At 38.0% G+C, this 21822-nt stretch overlaps 1 protein-coding gene across 1 annotated transcript; it reads right to left on the bottom strand.

Annotated features, from left to right (window-relative positions):
• Nucleotides 1-7368: 7368 nt before the first annotated feature.
• On the bottom strand, nt 7369-21303 carry PRRG4 (proline rich and Gla domain 4). The gene is made up of 5 exons (XM_052653334.1): nt 21198-21303; nt 14711-14874; nt 12976-13024; nt 11872-12004; nt 7369-7603 (listed from the first exon to the last, which is right to left on the bottom strand). Exons 1-5 carry the CDS (start codon nt 21301-21303, stop codon nt 7369-7371), a joined length of 687 nt encoding a protein of 228 aa, XP_052509294.1.
• Between the last annotated feature and the right edge of the window lie 519 nt (nt 21304-21822).

Here is a 21822-nt window from a genome sequence, read left to right as displayed (position 1 = left end):
AGGAATGGAATCAGAGCGTTATTATAATTCTTAACAGCAATTAGATGCCAGAAGATGTTGGAGCAATATCCACAATATGCCAAGGAAAATGATTTTTTTGACCCATAATTAGCTAAATTATAAATCATGTGAGAGTAAACATTCAAGGGCATGTAAGGACGAGGGTTTTGATCCACTCTTTTTTTTGGTCCACCCTTTCCAGGTACTTTTCCTTTGGCTGTATCTTAACTTGCTAAGGGGAATAGGACCAATTTCTCAAATTGTTCTCATTCTTATTACCTTTGATAATTTGTTTAAAACTATATAATGCTAGGAATTGTTGGAAAATGAACAAGATCAATGAAAATGGTAAATAATAAGATGTTACAAAGTTTTCAAAGGCAAGAATAAAATCAGTGGAAGTGAAAGTGGAAATCGCTCAGTCGTGTCTGACTCTGCGACCCCATGGACTATACACACTGTCCATGGAATTCTCCAGGCCACAATACTGGAGAAGGTAGCTGTTCCCTTTTCCAGAGGATCTCAGGGGATCAAACCCAGGTCTCCCTCATTGCAGGCAAATTCTTTACCGGCTGAGCCACAAGGGAAACCCAGGAATACTGGAGTGGGTAGCCCTCCCTTCTGCAGGAATCAAACCAGGGTCTCCTGCATTGCAGGAGTATTCTTTACCAACTGAGCTATCAGGGAAGCCGGTTAGATGTTAACTCATGTTAACCTAACACTTTATAACTGAGAGACTGTTAACATGGTTGTACAAAATGAAAGATTGTAGAGAAAGCGTTTGGCCTAGGAATTGGCGTGTGATAGGTGCTTATGGTGGAAAGACCCTAAAGTGATCCGCAATGACCTCTCTCTTCTGGTATTCACATCTTTGTAGAATCTCTTTCCTTTGAATGCAGGTGTAAACTGTGACTTTGTTCTAACCAACAGAATGTAGCAAAGATAATGAGACGTCTCTCTTGTGTTTATGTTACATTATATAAGGCTTTATTTTGCCAGCAGACACCCTCTATAGATCTGTTAGCTTGATGAAGTAAGCAACAATCCCATGTAGCCAGGAACTGCAGGCAGCTTCTAGGAACTGCAAGTGACTCCTGTTGCTGAGGTTGGCCTCTAACCTCCAGCTCATTTTTTTTTGTTGTTGTTGTTGTTGTTCACTTGCCAAGTCATGTCTGACTCTTTGCAACCCCATGGACTGCAGCACTCCAAGCCTCCCTGTCCCTCACTGTCTACCGGAGTTTGCCCACGAGTGAGAAAAATATGCTGAGTCAGTAATGGACTTGACAATCCTGCATTAACTTTGTAAGGGCATTTCTAATCACCCTTACCTTCCAAATCTCTATGATCTTAGCCCTCAAAGTCCTCTTTCTTAAGCTGTTAGGAAAGTTTCTATCTTTAGATGAAATGTGGCTATTTCACCTCGTTTTTTAGAGTTTGTGTCTGTTTCACTATCTTGTCACAGCAGTCAAAATCTAGGGTATATTTTTGAATTCCTTGAAATTTTACTTACAGATTTCACCTAGTTAATTATAACATAAAAGCATTAAGTAAAAGAATTCACTTTTTCCTGCTACTCTTCAACAGAATATAAGGAAGTGTTTTAAAAAAAACTTTCAAGCAGTCCTAAGGAAACTTTTAGTCTTAAAAGTATTTTTTAAATTAATAATCTTTACTTTTTAGAGCAGTCTGGAGCAAAATTGAATGGGAAATATAGAAAGCTCATATATAACCCATCCTCACAAATGAACCACCTCACCCACTAACAATGTCCCATGTCGTAGAGGTACACGGTCATTATAACTGATAAACTGACATTGATACATCTTTATTACCTGAAGTCCATAGTCTATTATATTATAGTTCACTCTTGGAGTTGTCTATGCATTTTAACAAATGTATAATGATATGTATTCACCACTACCATGTCATACAGAGTAGTTTCACTGCTCTAAAAATTTTCTATTCTCCACCTATTCCTCCTCCACACCCATTCACTCACCCAATCCCTGACACCACTGATCTTACATCTTCCTGGTTTTGCCATTTCCAGAAAGTCATATTGTTGTAATCATACAGTTTGTAGCCTTTTGAGATTGGCTCTTTTGGCTTAGTAGTGTTCATTTAAATTTCCATTATGTCTTTTTATGGTTTGATAGCTCATTTCTTTTTAGTGGTGAATAATATTCCATTATCTAAATTTACCACTATTTATCTATTTGCTTTCTGAAGGACAACTTGGTTGCTTTCAAGTTTTGGCAATTATAAGTAAGGCTGTTATAAACATCCATATGCAGGTTTCTGTGTGGACCTAAGTTTCCAGCCCATTTGGGTAAGTACTAGGGAGCATGACTGCTGGATCAAATGGTAAAAATATGTTTAGTTTTATGAGGAACTGCCAAACTGTCTTCCAAAGTGGCTGCACCATTTTGTGTTCCAATGAGCAGTAAATGAGAGTTCATTTTGCTCCACATCCTAACCAACATTTAATGTGGTCAGAGTTCTGGATTTTGGCCATTTTAATAGGTGTGTATCTCTTTGTTGTTTTGACTTGCAATTCTTTAATGATATGCTGTTGGACATGTTTTCATATGCTTCTTACCTAATCATCTTTTTTGGTGAGGTATCTGTTCAAGTCTTCTGCCCATACTTTTAATCAGATTGTTCCTTTTCTTATTGTTGAATTCTAAGGGTTCTTTGTATAGTTTGGATAACAGTCCTTTATCAGATGTATCTTTTGCAAATGGTTTCTCCTAGTCACTAGCTTGGCTTTTCATTCCTTTGACTAAAGTAATTTTAAGGAGTAAAAGTATTAACATTTATGTATTAATCAACTGGATAAAAAATTTAAGGAGGACTAAATGTTGAACATAATGTAATATTTAATAAAACAGAGTTCATTTATCTGTATGATACATAGTATTACTTACTGTGTTTCTCTTATGTTGGAGGTACTGTTACTCCTATAATTTAGTATAACCTTACTATATTAAAATTTTTTTTAAATTTATGTATAGATAAAGGTCACACAAGTAAATTCAATTTTAAGCAGTAATATATTATAAATTTGTCTCAAACAATACATTAAATATTAAAACTGTGTTAAGGAAAATAGCACTTTCACAATTACAATTAAACAGTTTAAATAGAAAGTTACTACCCCCAGGTGAAAGATAGATATAGCAATATCATGCTGTAAACACTGTTTTGAAAACATGCAATGCATTGTTCACATAATTATATGCCATTATATGAAGAATAAGAATTAAACACTCTTCAAATAAACAGTGAAACAAGCAACAAATATTTACTTAGCATAAAGTTTATTCACATATATAAAAAATGTCTGCAATAGGAAATCCATTAAACCCAAATTATAATCAAGCATATCAGAAAAAATGCATTCAAAAGCAAGTTGCTTTTTCCAGATAATGAAAATGCTGATAAGTACTGAATTGCCTTAAACTTTTACCTGTTAGGGAAACATTTTTAAACAACAAAAAAATGCTGAAGGAAACACAATACAGGAGGTTAAAGGTACCAATATATGTCATACATGTTCCAAAATGCTACACAGGCAGGATTTACAAAAGAATCTAGTTTTTAAAAAATTACAGAAATTCTAGACATTCTTCTAGTAGTATAAATGCCACATACAATATTTCAAATCAACCAGTAACTAATGCAAACTTATTTCACATTCAGTTAGAATAAAAACAGTACGAATAATATGAAATTAAGCTTTCAAACAGCACTGACAAACTTCTTATTAAAAAATTCACTTGTACGTATAGGAAAAGTACAAATACACATAACTTATCTGAGAAATAGAAAAAAAATTGTAGAATTTTATAGGCAAACAGGAAACCAGTTACAGAGAACACCATTGCTCTAGTTTTTAATTGTTCTGAGAATTTTCACTGACCTCTGTGTATTTACTCAGAGGGCATAATATTAATAGATGCAAAACTCTGACACATAGTTTGTGCTCTTTTTGATTTTTTTCATCTTAAAAAGAGAATCTTTTGTGTAGGATTATCTATCCTATTGAAGGCAGAACCCTATAAATGTGTATTTGTCTTTCTCTAGTCTTATTCCTGGTGGCTCAGATGATAAAGAATCTGCCTGCAATGCACAAGACCTGGTTTGATCCCTGGGTTGGGAAGATCCCTTGGAGAAGGAAATGGCAATTCACTCCAGTATTCTTGTTTGGAAAATCCCATGAACAAGGAGCCTGGCAGGCTGCAATCGGGGTCGCAAAGAGTCGGACACGACTGTGTAACTTTCCCTTTTCTTTTCCCTTTTCATACCCATATTACATTCATGTCCTGATTGTAATAGAGGGGAAAACTGTCTAATTAACTATAAAGCTTGTGTCAAGAGAGATTTAATGGTTAACACTAATCAGTTACTCAGGGAATAAGCACAAACAAAAACAAATTAACCAAACCAAAAAACCCACTACCAAAAATACAACAGGAATAGAAAAGGAAGAATGGGACAGAAATACATCTCAATAATTTTTTATTAATATTTTCCTTTTAATTATCGTAAGTATTTGTTGGTTATGATTCTATCATATTTTCTGTTTTATATTTAAAGTATTATGGATTGGATTCTCAACATTGGATTCTCTACAAACACTAGATATTTCATAATCTTGATGAATTCCAGATTTGTTCAGGTTAGAGGAATGGTTTTACAGTAAGTGATGGCATATGACAAATTTCTGCTGCTGCTGGGTGATGGGTTGTCACAGGCCCTGAAGCTGGATTTACAGTAAGATTTCTGTGAGTCAACTGGAGTAAACAAGTTCATGGAATATTTTAGATTGTGATTCAATAAAAGATAAATCGTATCTTATATTTTTATCCATCCTAAGAAACACATGTGTGAAAAAACACAGATATGCAATATATGCTCTTATATACATTTATGTATAAATGACAAATGTCTATACATTTCTCATACAGACTTAGAACTGTCAATACTTTATAATTTGAGACAGTGTAATTCTATAGGTATAAGATGGGGTTGAAAAAAATGTGCTTGCTCATTCTAAACCTAGCTCTTACCAACATGTTAGATTTGGGGCAAGTTATCCTTGCATGCTTTAGAGTGATTGCTAAAATGATGGAGTTTGCTTCCAATCTTTTTTTTTTTTTAATGTTTCCTAATTAGCCTCAGAACCAGCATTAGGTGCTTGCTTGCTTTATTTATATATTGGCTGTGTGACACGTGGAATCTTAGTTCCCTGCCCAGGAATCAAACCCATGCCCCTTGCATTGCAAGTGCAGAGTCTTAACCACTAGATCACCAGGGAAGTCCTGCCTCTGATCTTTTAAACAGGATTAAAATAAGGGCAAAGTTATATGAGGAAAAGTGCTTATGTAAAGCAAATATATGACTAATAGTAAAATTTTTGTAGGTTATGTAGGTGGCATTAAAAAGACCACTTTTCCTAATTATATCCAAATGTTACTATGTATAAAATAGATAACTAATGAGAACACGGTAAGAGAACGCTACTTAATGTACTGTGGTGACCTGAATGGGAAAGAAGTTCAAAAGGGAAGGGATATATATGTATGTATGGCTGATTCATTCTGCTGCACAGTGGAAACTGAAAGAACAATGTAAAGCAACTACACTCCAATAAAAATTAATTTAAAACAAAATGAAATATCAAACAACAAAAATTTTTGCTAGATGATTTCTTTGCAACAAGTAACCAAAGAGACTCTGAAAATATCAAACGTAAAGTCTTTAGCAGTCTATAATGATTAAGATCTTTCTTTCATCTGCATTAAGATCACACTGCCTTAAAAGAGAGGCATACACTCAAACACACTGTAATATGATTTATACTTTTTAAACATTTAATTTGGAAGGAACTACCAAACGCATGTGAGTTTTAATCTCATCCCTCTAAAATTATAAAACAAAATACGGTTTTATAAATGGTATTACATAGAAAAAAAGCAATGCCTGGCAAAAACATAAAGAACAGAATTTTCTATTTCTCAGGAGTATGTTATTTTTTGAGTTCCTGTAAAGAGGAAACAAATTCACATACACATACACTCAAATAAATTTGTGCTCACACATTCATTCCAGAAGTTTATAGCTTATACTCTATTATGTCTATAAGGGGAGATTGGACACATACAGAATTAGAAGAAGATACAAACCATAGGTCAAAATTATTGCCTATGATGTTCTGTGTCCAGATGTTAAAAGATTGCTGGTAACTTTAACCAATATTATTTTGATAGCAGAAAAGTAAGTTACTTCTAGGTTCTCAAACTATTATTTATAAACTTTGAAAAAATTTCCAGATTAATAGTTATGCATAGTCAGATACAGATAATTTAGCAATGAAAATGGGTTTGTCTACTCGTCGGTAATATGCACAAATTTATCAAGCTCCACTCCTTTAGATTTGAGGCCTATAATCTACTTCATGGTCTAACAACCCTTGCAAATCCTTTCCATTGCAACCATGTTCCTTCTGAAGAAGTAACTCCCTAGTGTTTATTTTTTAAAGAAAACTATTGACTGCCCCCCCCATAATAAAGTATGACTGATAGCAACAGTTCATGACTAAACTGTGCAAAATATAGTGAATGCTATGCAATAATTTAAGATAAAAAACTGATTTTATTAAGGTTATTGATTTATATTTACATGTCAGATTCTGTGAAGTATTTGCAACAAAAAGAAATCCTAAAAAAGAGTAGGTCCAATATTATAACTTGGAATAATCTAATAATTAGAAATTCTTTTTCTTTTTTTTTAGTATTCAATACAAAAAATCTATGGGGTTTCCCTGGTGGCTCAGACAGTAAAGAATCTGACTGCAATGCTGGAGATCCTGGGTCAATCCCTGGATCTGGAAGATCCCCTAGAGAAGGGAATGGTTACGCACTCCAGTATTCTTTTTTTTTTTTTCACTCCAGTATTCTTGCCTGGAGAATTCCATGGACAGAGAAGCCTGGCAGACTACAATCCATAGGGTCTCAAAGAATCGGACATAACTGAGCGACTAACACAACAACAACAAATCTACAACCATTTCTGTACGAAGAATACAGACAGTTCACCAGTTCTAGCTGTGACATCCATAACAGATTCTTTTGAACAGAACAGTGCTCTCTTAACTGCAAGGATACAAAATTCCTTATCCAGCTGATAATGATAAAGTTCAGGTTAAAGATGCTGACAGAACTCCAGTAGCAGAGAACACATGCTTATTTCTCCTTTATTCTCTACAGTTTGTCATAAACGTCTGAATTGACCTGTCTTTTTTGGTTCAGGGAAAAGAACCACTTAAATAATGTGAATGTCCTACATCACCAAGACAATGAGGGCTTAGTGAGATGGGAGTGACATAGACTTTTTAAATACCCTAAAATCATTTGCCAGCCCGGGATAAGGTGGTGGTGGTGAAACACTCTGTTTTCTGGTCAATGCCACTGCCTGTTCATAAGAAGGTAATCCTGTATCTTCCAATGAAGGTGGCGATGGAGACAAGACAGCCTCCTCTGGTCTTCTGAAGATGATGGAAGGAGTGTGCCTGCCCCTTCTTACGTAGATGTCTGAAGAACTAAATAGAGAGAGCATTGAGGTCTAGGAAAGGCAATATTTTAGGTTAAAACAGCAATATTAAGAAATCCAACTATTTAGATCAAAGCTGAACCTTCTTTATTAATATAACAAGTTTTATTTTACCCATAAACTCTGAATGAGTCTTGGTTTAGTGGGAAGACCAAGAGCTTTGAAGTCAGTCATTGGTATGAAACAGGATCCTATCATTTCATAGCAATGTGACCAAAGGCAAGGTAACCTAACTCAGGTTTCTTCCTCTGTAAAATGGGAATAATAATAGCTACGTCAACAGAGATGTTTTTTGTCGATTGAGAAAGATTATGTAAGGCATCTAAGCAGAGTCTGGAATACTGTAACGAGGACTCAAAACACGTGAATTCTTTTTTTCTCCTATTCCTGAATTAAAATTTTCTCAAAGTATGGTGTTAAACCAAATCCAGGCTTTGTTGAAAGGCGCTACAACTCAAAGCTAAGGAAATTGATGCCACAGAGGTAATAACATCAGTGGATGCCCATCTCTCTCCTCTGTTACCCCAGCAGCCTTTCTGCCTGGTCCATCTCTCCTCAGCAGGACTTCCATCCCATCATTCTTCTCCACAAAAGTCTAACTTGAAGTCTGCTTTCTACTGAATCAACTTCCAACTCCTGTGCCTACTTTCCAAAGCCTCCCTTAATCTAGCCTTGCTTTATTTTATGGCTCTCTTCCCTTGCCAAGGTAGCGTCTTTACTCCCCTTTGATCTCCACAGATGGAAGCCTAACAATTAGAAAAAAACATTTTTTAATTTAAAAAAAAATGGCTTAGTTCAAGTTCCACCATTTTTCACAAAACTTTGTCACCTACACCAGCCAATGAAAGCTGAAATGCAATACTGGTCTGGTGTTCCGAAACCACATTTCCCCTTCTCACTTGTGAATTACAAATTATAACTTAAACATAAGTAAATTGATCCACTTAGACTGTGAAGTTGGCTGTCTATGAAGCATCTATGCAGAAATTAACCTCTTATAGTATGGTTAATAAGATAATGAAAATATATAGATAATGCTGAACCTATAATCAATATTTATAATAGTATTCTTCCTAATAAGAGAGTTTAGCAGACCCAAAATACTGTACACTTTTGCAAACTAAATTAATATCAACTTTTAGAATACCTTTTCTGTTGGAAGTTACAATGAGATCTGAAATTGAAAGGAAAGAGAGAGGAAAATAGCAGAGAGAGAAGAAAAGAAAAAGGTCTATATAAATCGAGGAATTGGATAATCTGCTCTTCAATAGTTGACAGGTGACTGTCGAGAGCCTCAGAAGTTTACTTAGAGGGCTCAATACAATTCCTCCTCTGTTGGAAATCTGGAATGTACGCATGGTAGGCCTGTCACCTGCCCCATTCATTAGCTTGTGATGAAAAGTACTACTAGTTTGCTTATAGGAAACAGGAGAGACATGTTATACTTGAACAAATAAATTTTTCCACGTTGACCTTCAAAATCTGTTACAGGAACAGTATAATGATACTAAAATCATTAAGTGTTTTCACAGTGATTTCTTACATACATCTTACATGACTGAAATCAGAAAGTACACACCAAGAACATCTCAGATAAGCTGACAACATTATATTATGCCTATTTTCCTCCATAAAATATAGGGACTAAGAAATGAAAAGATCTTGTTGCCCATTTCTTGGCATGTTTTTACAAAAGAATGAGACAAACTATTCTAACAATGATCTCATTTTTCACTCTTTTTCAAAATATTCCTCACCCTTCCCCCACTTTCAGACTTGCAAAATGTAGAAAGAGAACATGTAACTCTGTTGGAAGAATTTCTTGGGACAATTGATAAAAAGTACTTTAGTCAGTTAGTAAGTATTTAAAAGTTAGTCTTAACACAAAGGAATGTCTGGTTAACCTAGTTTGAAATGTGCCCTATAAAGGGTTGCTCTGAGAATCAAAGTGAGACAGTAGATGTAAAAATGACCTGTAAATGGTACAGCATTCTACTGTACTAAGGATAACTAATCTTACTTTTAAAATAAGAGATATCTGGGTTTTCAAAATTTAATAATAACATACACAGAAAACATGCATAAAAATGGCACCTCTTTACTCCATGTGTCTTTGAATTCTGCTTCTAAACTCATGCAGGAAAGAAGCTAGAAGGCTTTAGAGAAAAAAAGGCATAAGGTAAGAAGGTGTAGTGGTGTGGAAAAGCAGAGAAATGGAAGAAAACAGGAAAGAGAAGAGAAGGATGTTGAGCATGACACTGAATAATAGCTCTGTTCACAGATCTTCAGGGAAATTATTAAATACTGAGGGCACACACATGGCCTTTGGGGGAAAATATTGTAAATGGGATAGAAAAGAAGGGAAGATAAAAGACAAGGAGAGTCTTTAAAGATAAATATCCCAATTTCTTCATTAATCCATGAATTTCCAGGTATCCTGCAGCTTGTGGAGAAAGCCATATTAAATAAGCCCTTGAAAATGGGGAGAACTTGCTGATTCCCTGATTCCCTGTCTGTTAAGTAGGTGATTCCCTGATTCCCCGTCTGTTAAGTAGGTGAAATTAATAAAAACCTCAGCTTAAAGATAGTGGCTTAAGAAAAATTACACAAAATATTCCTTACTTTCTTTCACTTTTCAAACTTTTAGAGGATTTATAGAACTCTCAGACAATCTCCTTAGTTCCTGCCCGTGATCACATAATGCCTCAGGGGACTGTTTAGGAATTCCAGCTGGGGGATAGAATTACACTTTACTTGGGGCTTCTCTGGTGGCTCAGATGGTAAAGTGTCTGCCTGCAATGCGGGAGACCTGGGTTCGATCCCTGTGTTGGGAAGATCCCCTGGAGAAGGAAATGGCAATCCACTCCAGCATTCTTGCCTGGAAAATCCCATGGACGGAGGAGCCTGACAGGTTACAGTCCATGGGGTAGCAAAGAGTCGGACACGACTGAACGACTTCACTTTGCCCCTGTCCTCTGCCCCCTTTGCGGGCATGTCCTCCTCCTCTGCAGGGGCTTCCCAGGAAGCAGTGGTAAAGAATTTGCATGCAATGCAGAGGACACAAGTTCAATCCCTGGGTTGGAAGGATTCCCTGGAGAAGGAAATGGCAACTCACTCCACTATGCCTGCTAGAGAAATTCCATGGACAACGAACGGAGCCTGGTGGGCTACAGTCCATGGGATCACAAAAGAGCTGGATACAACTAAGAGACTAAAACAACAGCAACAACCAACTTCCTCTGCACTCTTACTATGGGCATCCTTTCAGACTTGCCTCTGCCCTTGCCTCTGTCCTTTCATCACACTCAGAAAACTTGGCTTCAGCTTTTATCTTCCAACGGATTTATCCTAATTCCACCTCTATTCCCCTAAACTCTTACCTTAACAATAAAGAAAAAAATTTTATTATGGTAAAATATGCATAACATAAAATTTGTCATCATAACCATTTTCAGGTGTACAATTAATGGTATTTATTATATTCACAATGTTGTACAGCCATCACCACTATCTATTTCCATAATCGTTTTATCACCTGGTCAATAATGAGCGTCTTTATAGAATTTGGAACCGTAAATAGGGTAAATAAGGATATACAAGAAATAATCCTGATTGCCTGTTTCGCATCTGTTGCTTTTTTTTTTTAAATAAGGTAGTTCTACACTTTTATCTATACTTGCAGATAAGAATATGAATGAGAATAACTTTTTATTCTAATGATGTTGAGATTTATTATGCAAACAATTATGGCCTTTAGGAAGCTTTACTAATATGCTGGAATTCAGTTAATAATAGCAATGTATTAACATTGGCTCATGTTAGTTGCTCAGTCATGTCCGACTCTTTGTGACCCCATGGATGGGAGCCCGCCAGGCTTCTCTGTCCATTGAATCCTCCAGGCAAGAATACTGGAAGTGGCTACCCATTCCCTTCTCCAGGGGAATCTTCCTAAACTAGGGACTGAACCCAGGTTTCCTGCATTGCAGACATTCTTTACCATCTGAGCCACCAGGGAAGCCCAAAGTTGGCTTGTTAGTTTTACAAATGTAATATGGTAACATAAGAATTTAACAATGAGGGAACTGGCGAAGGATATATAGGAACTCTCTGGGCTATCTTTGTAACTTCCCTGTATATCTGAAATTATTCCAAAATAAAAAATATACTTCAAAATATAGGCAGTCATTTTTTTAGCCATTTAAAAATAATAGTATAGAAAGTATAATCATAAATTAAATATTTTCACTCAATACTTACCCTGGATATTGTTGCCTGTGACACTTGGTGATACAAAGATAGTAACCAGCTAATCCCAAAATAACCAAAAATACTCCAGCAGCAATTAATCCAGTCAGAAGGCCCATAACGTCGATTTTCTCTCTGTTAGTATCTTAAGAGAAATCATTAAACTAACATAAATATAACAACTGAAAAGCACCACCTATGATTTCAATAAATTTAACATTGAGTGTAAGCACATTATTAAGCATCTAATAATTAATATTGGTTATTTTTAAAAGTCTGTGCCAGAGACATGACCTGGGGTGGGGGGTGGGGAAACATATACTTCCTAAAAGCCCTAGGTGTGGCTTCATTTATTTTTATTATTTTAATTAAAATTATTTATTCATTTTGGCTGTGCTGGGTCTTAGTCGTGGCATGTGGGTTCTAGATCCCTGACCAGGGGAAGTCCCTGATTTATTTTAAATGTCTTCTTAAATGAATAAAAGTCTAAGCAGGATAAACATATTCTTTGTTCAACTATACACATTTTGATATTAACTACTGACAGAAATTTACTAAGCCACTCTAGAGTAGCTATGTAATATAGTCTCCCTACAGCTGGAGCCCTGCCTAGGGGGAATGAATAAATCGCTGGTAAAAACAAAACGAACCTGACTAAAAGCAGCTAGAGATGATCAATGCAGATAAGACAAAGGATCTCCCCTCTCTAGAAGTTACTTAATTCTATCTAAAAATCTTAATTTACTTAGTAGCCCAAGTATTCCATTCACTTGTAATGGTAACAAAGAAAAAAAAATTAAAATAGCTTACTACTCGAAAGTAACAGTCTGACTTTTATTCTGTGCAAGTCCTGACTTAGCTGAGCTGTTTAAAAGAGCGAATTAAGCCTATTATCTCATTTCCCTAGTATCTCACCAAACTTGATTTTCAGTGTGTAAATAGATGAATGCGGCCTTCTCTGTCTTAGATAGCCCTGTGTATAATTGAGAAATCTTTCCCAGATTTACAAGATATGTACGTTGTGCAACAACCAAACTCAAACAATGAAACTAAAAATGTACTATGATGGAGGATGGGAAAAAAAAAAACATTAAAATTGATCCATTCTTGCCTTACCTGATTTTGTGGTTGGTCCTCTAACTGAATATTCTTGCCAAAATTTCATCTAAGAGAAAGGTAAAATTTTCCAAGTTTATTTAATTTCTTTAACATCATTTCCTTTGGTCTCCAGGACCTCGACTAGGGGTGTAAACACTTGGCACGTGCCACATATAGGACAGCAGTTCATTCATGCTGGAGCAAGTGACTCACTCTATTAAATAATTAAAGCATTGCCACCCACTACCGTTTCTTCCAACTGAAATTGGCCGGGGCTTTATTGCTAGTGCCAGCTCTTTACCACTGGACCCTGATATTCTTCCTTCATTGGCCCAGGGCCCTCACTCAGGTGTCCAGGGACACTACCGAATTAGAGAGTTGATGAAAACAGCAGAGGTGGAAGTTGAAGCAGAGGACTCATGATCGTGTTTGAAAAGGAGTCTGACTTTTTTCTACAGTAGGTGAGCCTTCAGTTCGCTAGGAGGTTTTTATAGGTTTTTGAAACAATCAATTTATTTTTGGTTGTGCTGGGTCTGTGTTGTTTGCGGGCAGGTTTTCTCCAGTTGTGGCAATCGGCAGCTGCTCTCTGGTTGGAGGGCAAGGGCTTTCCATTGTGGTGTCTTCTCTTGGTGTGGGGCATGGACTCAATTGACTTGCCCTGAGGCACGTGTGATCTTCTGGGGTCAGAGATCTAACCCATGTCCTCTGCATTGGAGGCAGGCTTTCAACCACTGGACCACCAGGGAAGCCCTTGCTCAGAGATTTTATTAAAAGGTGTTTATTGATTTGGAAAGACATCCCTGAGACTTTTTAAGTTCAGTGTTACTTGAGAGACTCGAAGCTGTTTTTAAGGAACTGTGATAAAACTAGAAAATGGTTTTGTAAGAAACAGTATAGAATTTCAACAGACACAACTACAAGGCGGAGCAGTTTTTGCTTCCTTTCTCTAATAGATGCAGCAGGTAATAGCAGGGAATGGGAGGCTGGGGAAAATTTGAGAAGAAAAAGAGCTGAGTTTCAGTAACACCTTCATTTGAAGAATACCTAGAGAGGTTCTTAGTGACTAAAGAGTAAAACGGGATTCTTGAGGAAGGGGAAAAAGAGCTGGGGTTATTTAAGCTTGGGGTTATTTACAAAAGCAAAGAATCTGGGTCACTTGATATGCTTAAAGAATATGCCAGATTATAACAGGGACAGTGCTGGCTATTTGTTTTGTATTTTTCAGGATTAACAGACAGAAGTTAATTATATTTTAAGGGAGACATTCTAAAAGTTTATTGCCAAGCAATTAACTCCTGAATGCAGGGAATATATATTTTATCCTCAGTTTCTAGGAGAGCATATGACACATAGTAGATTGTCAATAAGTACTAGAAATATAAATAAAGTCATCAAAAAGCTAAGTCTTGATAGGAAAAATTTCTCTTGAGTTTTGACTGATTGAAGCCTGAATCAGAGAACTAACTCAATATCCTAAAGTTTAATTCACTGTGCTTCAAGACTGTCTTTGAATATCATACATGTTAAACACAAAATTATAACACAATTGATAATTTGCTAATTACTGTAAACCTAGGAAAGTATAAAGTAAAATCTAAATGGGTTAATTAGCATTTTAAGAAAGTAGAAAGAGATAACAGGTATACAACCCTAATTTTATTTAAGGCATATAATTTCTAACGCCTGAAAAGTACCACTTTTTAAAGTACAATTTAATAAATGTCTAGCCAATTAACATCATCAACAAAATTACCGTTTTATCTTCATCCACAAATATCTCTCTGGCTTCCTCATAATTACAAAGTTCTTCTATGCATTCTCTTTCTAGGTCACCGGGAGTGAAGAGCTCCAAATCAAATCTATTATATAGGAGGTGTCTATGTATGAACAGGTTTGCTTCTTCTTTTGATGTAAATACTAACAAAGAAATAGAAAGATTTCAAACATTGATAAAAATAAGGCAGAAAATTTCTGTTTTAATTATGGGAAGAGCACATAGTTCCTTTGATGTGGTTAAATTATGCCCAACTTTCTTCTGTGGTTTTTAAATCTGACAAAAAGAAATATCATCAGTAAAAATAATTCCTGCTAAAGATGAAATACAGCTATTAATCAAATTCCAGGACATACTTGAGTAGATTATGTCCAAAGTTCTCAGCATAAGTGAAAAAAAATTGAGTTTCATTTTTTTCCTCTAGACAATTATTTTTCCAATAAATGACAGGCCAGACTACGCTATCTCTAAAGCACTGGTTTCCTATTATTTTGACTGAGAAAAATTAGTCTGGTGTAGTGGCAGAGTGTTAGACACAGAAGACACAGATTTTTCTTTACTGATTTGGCTTAGCTATCAGCTGTATCTCCTGGGAAGTCACTTACACCTCTGGGTTGCCATTTCCTAAATCACTTTTTTTTTTGGCAGCGCTGTGTGGCATGCAAGATCTTAGTTCCCAACCAGGACCGAACCCATGCCCCTGCATTAGTAGCACAGAGTCCTGACCAAGAATGCTGGACCACCAAGGAAGTCCCAGGTGTGAGTCTTAACAGAGCTGTTTTGTCCAATATAGCAGCCACTAGTCACATATGGTATCGAAAACCTGAAACGTGGCTAGTGTGACTTGAATGTGCTCTAAGTGTAGAATTCAGACTTAAATTGAAGATAGTGGAGAAAACCACTAGACCATTCAGGTATGACCTAAATCAAATCCCTTATGATAATACAGTGGAAGTGAGAAATAGATTTAAGGGACTAGATCTGATAGACAGAGGGCCTGATGAATGATGGACAGAGGATCATTAACATTGTATAGGAGACAGGGATCAAGACCATCCCCCTAAAAAAGAAATGCAAAAAAGCAAAATGGCTGTCTAGGGAGGCCTTACAAATAGCTGTGAAAAGAAGAGAAGTGAAAAGTAAAGGAGAAAAGGAAAGATATACCCATCTGAATGCAGAGTTCCAAAGAATAGCAAGGAGATGTAAGAAAGCCTTCCTCAGTGATCAGTGCAAAGAAATAGAGGAAAAGAACAGAATGGGAAAGACTAGAGATCTCTTCAAGAAAATTAGAGATATCAAGGAAACATTTCATGCAAAGATGGGCTCAATAAAGGACAGAAATGGTATGGACCTAACAGAAGCAAAAAATATTAAGAAGACGTGGCAAGAATACACAGAAGAACTGTACAAAAAGGATCTTCATGACCCAGATAATCATGATGATGTGATCACTCACCTAGAGCCAGACATCCTGGAATGTGAAGTCAAGTGGGCCTTAGAAAGCATCACTAAGAGCAAAGCTAGTGGAGGTGATGGAATTCCAGTTGAGCTATTTCGAATCCTGAAAGATGATGCTGTGAAAGGGCTGCACTCAATATGCCAGCAAATTTGGAAAACTCAGCAGTGGCCACAGGACTGGAAAAGGTCAGTTTTCATTCCAATCCCAAAGAAAGGCAATGCCAAAAAATGCTCAAACTACTGCACAATTGCACTCATCTCACACACTAGTAAACTAATGCTTAAAATTCTCCAAGCCAGGCTTCAGCAACACGTGAACTGTGAACTTCCAGATGTTCAAGCTGGTTTTAGAAAAGGCAGAGGAACCAGGGATCAAATTGCCAACATCCTCTGGATCATGGAAAAAGCAACAGAGTTCCAGAAAAACATCTATTTCTGCTTTACTGACTATGCCAAAGCCTTTGACTGTGTGGATCACAATAAACTGTGGACAATTCTGAAAGAGATGGGAATACCAGACCACCTGACCTACCTCTTGAAAAATCTGTATGCAGGTCAGGAAGCAACAGTTAGAACTGGACATGGAACAACAGACTGGTTGCAAATAGGAAAAGGAGTACGTCAAGGCTGTATATTGTCACCATGCTTATTTAACTTCTATGCAGAGTACATCATGAGAAACACTCGGCTGGAAGAAGCACAAGCTGGAATCAAGATTGCCGGGAGAAATATCAATAACCTCAGATAAGCAGATGATACCACCCTTATGGAAGAAAGTGAAGAACTAAAGAGCCTCTTGATGAAAGTGAAAGAGGAGAGTGAAAAAGTTGGCTTAAAGCTCAACATTCAGAAAACTAAGATCATAGCATCCGGTCCCATCAGTTCATGGGAAATAGATGAGGAAACAGTGTCAGACTTTATTTTTTTGGGCTCCAAAATCACTGCAGATGGTGATTGCAGCCATGAAATTAAAAGATGCTTGCTCCCTGGAAGGAAAGTTATGACCAACCTAGACAGGATATTAGAAAGCAGAGACATTACTTTGCCGACTAAGGTCCGTCTAGTTAAGGCTATGGTTTTTCCTGTAGTCATGTATGGATGTGAGAACTGGACAATAAAGAAAGCTGAGTGCTGAAGAATTGATGCTTTTGAACTGTGGTGTTGGAGAAGACTCTTGAGAGTCCCTTGGACTGCAAGGAGATCCAACCAGTCCATCCTAAAGGAGATCAGTCCCGGGTGTTCATTGGAAGGACTGATGTTGAAGCTCAAACTCCAATACTTTGGCCACCTGATGTGAAAAGCTGACTCACTTGAAAAGACCCTGATGCTGGGAAAGATTGAAGGCAGGAGGAGAAGGGGACAACAGAGGATGAGATGGTTGGTTGGCATCTCAGACTCAATGGAGAAGAGTTTGAGTAGACTCCGGGAGTTGGTGGTCAACAGGGAGGCATGCTGTGGTCCACGGGGTCACAAAGAGTCAGACACGACTGAGTGACTGAACTGAACACTAAGTGTAGAAAGGGACTTCAAAGACATGGTTAAGAAAAATGTAAAGTATCTCAGTGTTTTCTTTTGCTTATATTTGTAATATTAGGTTAAATATTTGGAATATATTGGGTTCAATTAAATACTTTATCAAAATAATTTGCACCTATTTCTTTTTACTTTTTAAAATGTGGCTGCTAGAAAATTTTAAATGATTCATGTGGTGCACATTCTATTTCTACTGGCCAGTGCTATTCTAGCATCTTCATTTCTAAGTTATAAATAAGATTTATGAGCTACTTGAACCAAGGACGGGAGCCAGAATCAGTTCATTAGTGCTAGTTGTTTTGAGAAATATTCTAAAAAGGTAGACCATTCTGTCCTGTGACAAAATGTTGGTTCTTTCCTCTTCTTTATTCTTGTGGATTTTACGCAACCACGGAACAGACTGAGAAACTTTCCAAGTCGCCATCATTTCTCATTGGGATTCTTATAATGGCCCTCTAAGTCATCTCCCTGTCCACAACAGTGACAGCACATTTCCAATGTGCCCAGATCTCTCCTGCCTTTGAACTTGCTTTCCACTGAATAGAACTTTCCTCTCTCAGTCTGTATTCTCACTTCCACATTTTGTTCAGTGTTACCTTGAACCCCATCACCACTCACTTCTGCCAATCCCCATCCCACACCGTGTTTTTTTCATGGCACTTTCCATCTAGTGTTCTATATGCTTTATTTACTTATCTGTTACCACTCTGTTCCCCTGGCTAGAAGGAAAATTCCATTAAAGCAGGGATGTTGACACACAGAGGTGCCCCCCAAATTACTTACAATAATAAATGACTGAACTTGACTTTCCTCTTGGACCTAAATTCTCGGAGTTGAGGCAATACAGAGGTATGGCCTGTTTGTAATCTTGGCACAGGTTTATAATACTAAACCAGGGATGAAGTAACTTTGAGTCTGCTTAACTTAGTTGTACTGTACTTACTTACAAAATCTGATTTCAGAACAGAGAATTAGAAATCTGCCTTTGTATTGCTGCTTCTCAGATATGCCCAGATCTTTACATTTTACTGGCTAGAAAAGCAGTGCCAAATTTCTCATTGTTGGCCTCCAGTTATCTGAGTTACAAAACACCCCTGACTTCTAAATGGGACCTTCAACTTAAAAGGAAAATAAAGAAGTGAGTCACAAACACTTTTATTGTTCCTTAAATGATATTTATGCCAATGAAAGTCTCGACTGCTGTATAAAACATGCCTTCTGGGAGGGACTGCTGTCCACAACTTCCTGAGGTTGAAAGTTCTAATTCAGTCCATGGTTCATCTTAGACCGTCAATGCCTTATCAAACTTTTTGCCTCCCTTATGATCTCGGGAGAAATACGGTCCTTTGTTATCTGGGTTCTAAGTAGCCTGGACTTGCTTTTAATTAAAAGAAGCAAACTTCCATGCCCCTGGAGCATCCTGAACTTGCAGCAATGTTTCCTGTTTCCCCTCTGGCCATTGCCAGAGGATACACTGGCCTTTGCACTTTTGTATCTGCTGCCTCAGATTATCTTCTCATCTTTATTTCTCCTGATTTAGACTATCCTAAGAGGCTGTCTATTTCCCTGTTTTAAACCTACCAACTGAGATATTCTATTCTCCTCTCTCCTGTCTCTCCATGCTTTCTAAATATGTTCCCTTTGAGTCATTTAAATCTCACCTCTCGGCTTTATCAGAACACAACTGAAGGTCTTTTATTTTCCTAGTTACTTTTCATATCTCCATTTGTTATATCTCATATGCAGAGAGCACTGGCTTCTGCGCTATACAACTCTCCAGAGACATAGCTACTATGCTAACTAATACCTAACTAATACTAATGCTAACTAGCTACTGCTAACCAATACCTCTGCTCTTGAACTCTCTGTTTCTACTTCTGTCATAGAGTTTATGGGGATTATCAGTTTACACCCTGCCTCGCCTATTAGGTGAAGCAGTCTATTCGGATATCCAGGCAAGAATACTGAAGTAGGTTGCCATTTCCTTCCCCAGGAGATCTTCCTGACTTGGAGAAAAAACTCAGGTCTCCTGCACTGCAGGCAGACTTTTTTTTTTAATTAAAAATTTTTTTATTTATTTTTTAATTGAAGGATAATTTCTTTACAGAATTTTGTTTCTGTCAAACCTCAAGATAAATCAGCCATGGCTATACATATGCCCCCTCCGTCTTGAACTTCCCTCCCAGCTTCCTCCCAATCCCACCTTTCTAGGTTGATACAGACCCCCTGTTTGAGTTCCTGCAGGCAAATTCTTTATCAACTGAACCATCAGAGAAGCCTTTTAAATACACACACTTCCTCGTTTACATTTCCCACAGATATCTCCAGCCTTCTGCATTCAAGTGTGATCTCTAAATTCCTTCCACAGTTTATGAAGTCCTGGAGAATGTCTTTTATGCCTATATCTTGTGAATGAATGAATGTACTCATAAACACTCTGGACCCAGCATCTGGTCCTGCTGAGTATGGATCATCAACCTTATATATGAATGGACTTAAATATACGGTGCAACGTGGAAGGCACCAGGAAGGATCTCCTTGCAAATCCTGTTCCACTAACTACTTTATCCAGTTGCTTAGGATTCTGTGGTCAGTGTTTGATTCCTTAAGGTTAAGATATTGCCCTATTTTAACATACACACAGTCTCCTAGAAGGCTTGAGACACTGAACTGTTTTAACCATTATTAGTGTTATGATTAGGAGTTTTAGTGTAACAGATCCTTCTCCAAAGAGAATGAGAGTAGGACCTGATGAGAATGAATGTGGGACAGATATGTGTGGGGAGGCGGATCCAAAGCATTGGCACCAGGTAGGGAAGCACAGTGATTTGGCAGGGAGAAAGCCAAGTTTTTTTCTTTCCTGTGTTTTCTAGGTTAGGCTTTCAGAATGTGGGCAGGAATCTGTTTATGACCTGGAGACCACAAGGTGTGCAATTCTAGGTTAGCAAGCCCCAAACCTAATCTTCTCACACCATCTAACTTTACCCACATAACCAGACATTTAAAAGTAAAAAAGGACCTCAGAGGTCACTCCACTCCTCACTCCCTCATCATTTTAAAAGCTGAAAGGGGGTTAAGTACTTGCCCAGAGTCTGCTAACAAATCCAGACTAGGTCCTGGACTCCTTGTCCATCTTTCCAGGAAGAACAATTATGCCCATCAGAATTACCACACAGCCTCATCTAGAAAAACGGCACTCACTGATTTTCAGAAGTTGAAACAGGTTTTCCATTCAGTTAACTAACTACCCACCTGGTCTTAAATACATATTTACAAAAGTAACTCTCAGAATTAAAAACTGCAGTTAACATAACAAACCACAACATTACCAAATAAACTACAAATTAAAGCGCATTTTAGCGCTTCTACGCTTGATGAGGGCATTTAATCTCAAAGACTACACTTTCTCATTTGAGCCCTGGAATACAGGCTCGAGTTTTCAGAACGGTTTCTTGGGATCTGCAGCCAGGCTCACCTTCTTCTCTCGCATGCCTAGACTCCTCCGAGGGACTTCTTGTGCAATGAGGAAACGCGAATGTAACTACGGGCAGTTGGCTGAGTAGCACCAGGAGTAGAAACATAGTCTGGCAACTGTCAAACAAACTGAAACAAACAAAATAACCAACCAACCAAAAACACAGGTCAGAAGTGCCCCCAGCTTAGCAGGTTAAATTCCTATGGGAACGAGTCACCGACCTGTTGTGCTCAAAGTCATCGCGTGACTGCGCCCCGCGCGCGGTTTCGGTCGCCAGGGTCCGACCGGCGCCCGGAAAGCGGCCCCGAAAGCTCCGGGGGACAAATGCCGCCTCCCCTCCACCCACCCGCCCACTATCCCAGTCCCCACCTCCCTAACCCCCGCCCTCCGGACTCTGAGGCCGGCTGAGCGGGCGCCTATCGACCCTCTGCGTTGCAATCGGACCTGGTCCGCCGAGGAGGCCCCCTCCCAGCCACCCATTCCCTGCCGGGGCCGAGCCTCCGGGCTCCCGCACCTGCAGCTCCGGGCGCATGTTCCAGCAGCAGCCGGGCCGGAGCCCCGTACTTCGGTCGCCCCTGCGGCCGCCAGACCCTCGGTCTCGGCCCTCGCCGAATCCGCGCCTTGC

Source organism: Budorcas taxicolor, chromosome 15 (assembly GCF_023091745.1).
Source record: "Budorcas taxicolor isolate Tak-1 chromosome 15, Takin1.1, whole genome shotgun sequence".
Taxonomy (NCBI): Eukaryota; Metazoa; Chordata; class Mammalia; order Artiodactyla; family Bovidae; genus Budorcas; species Budorcas taxicolor.
This window is presented reverse-complemented; position numbering and strand designations above follow the sequence as displayed.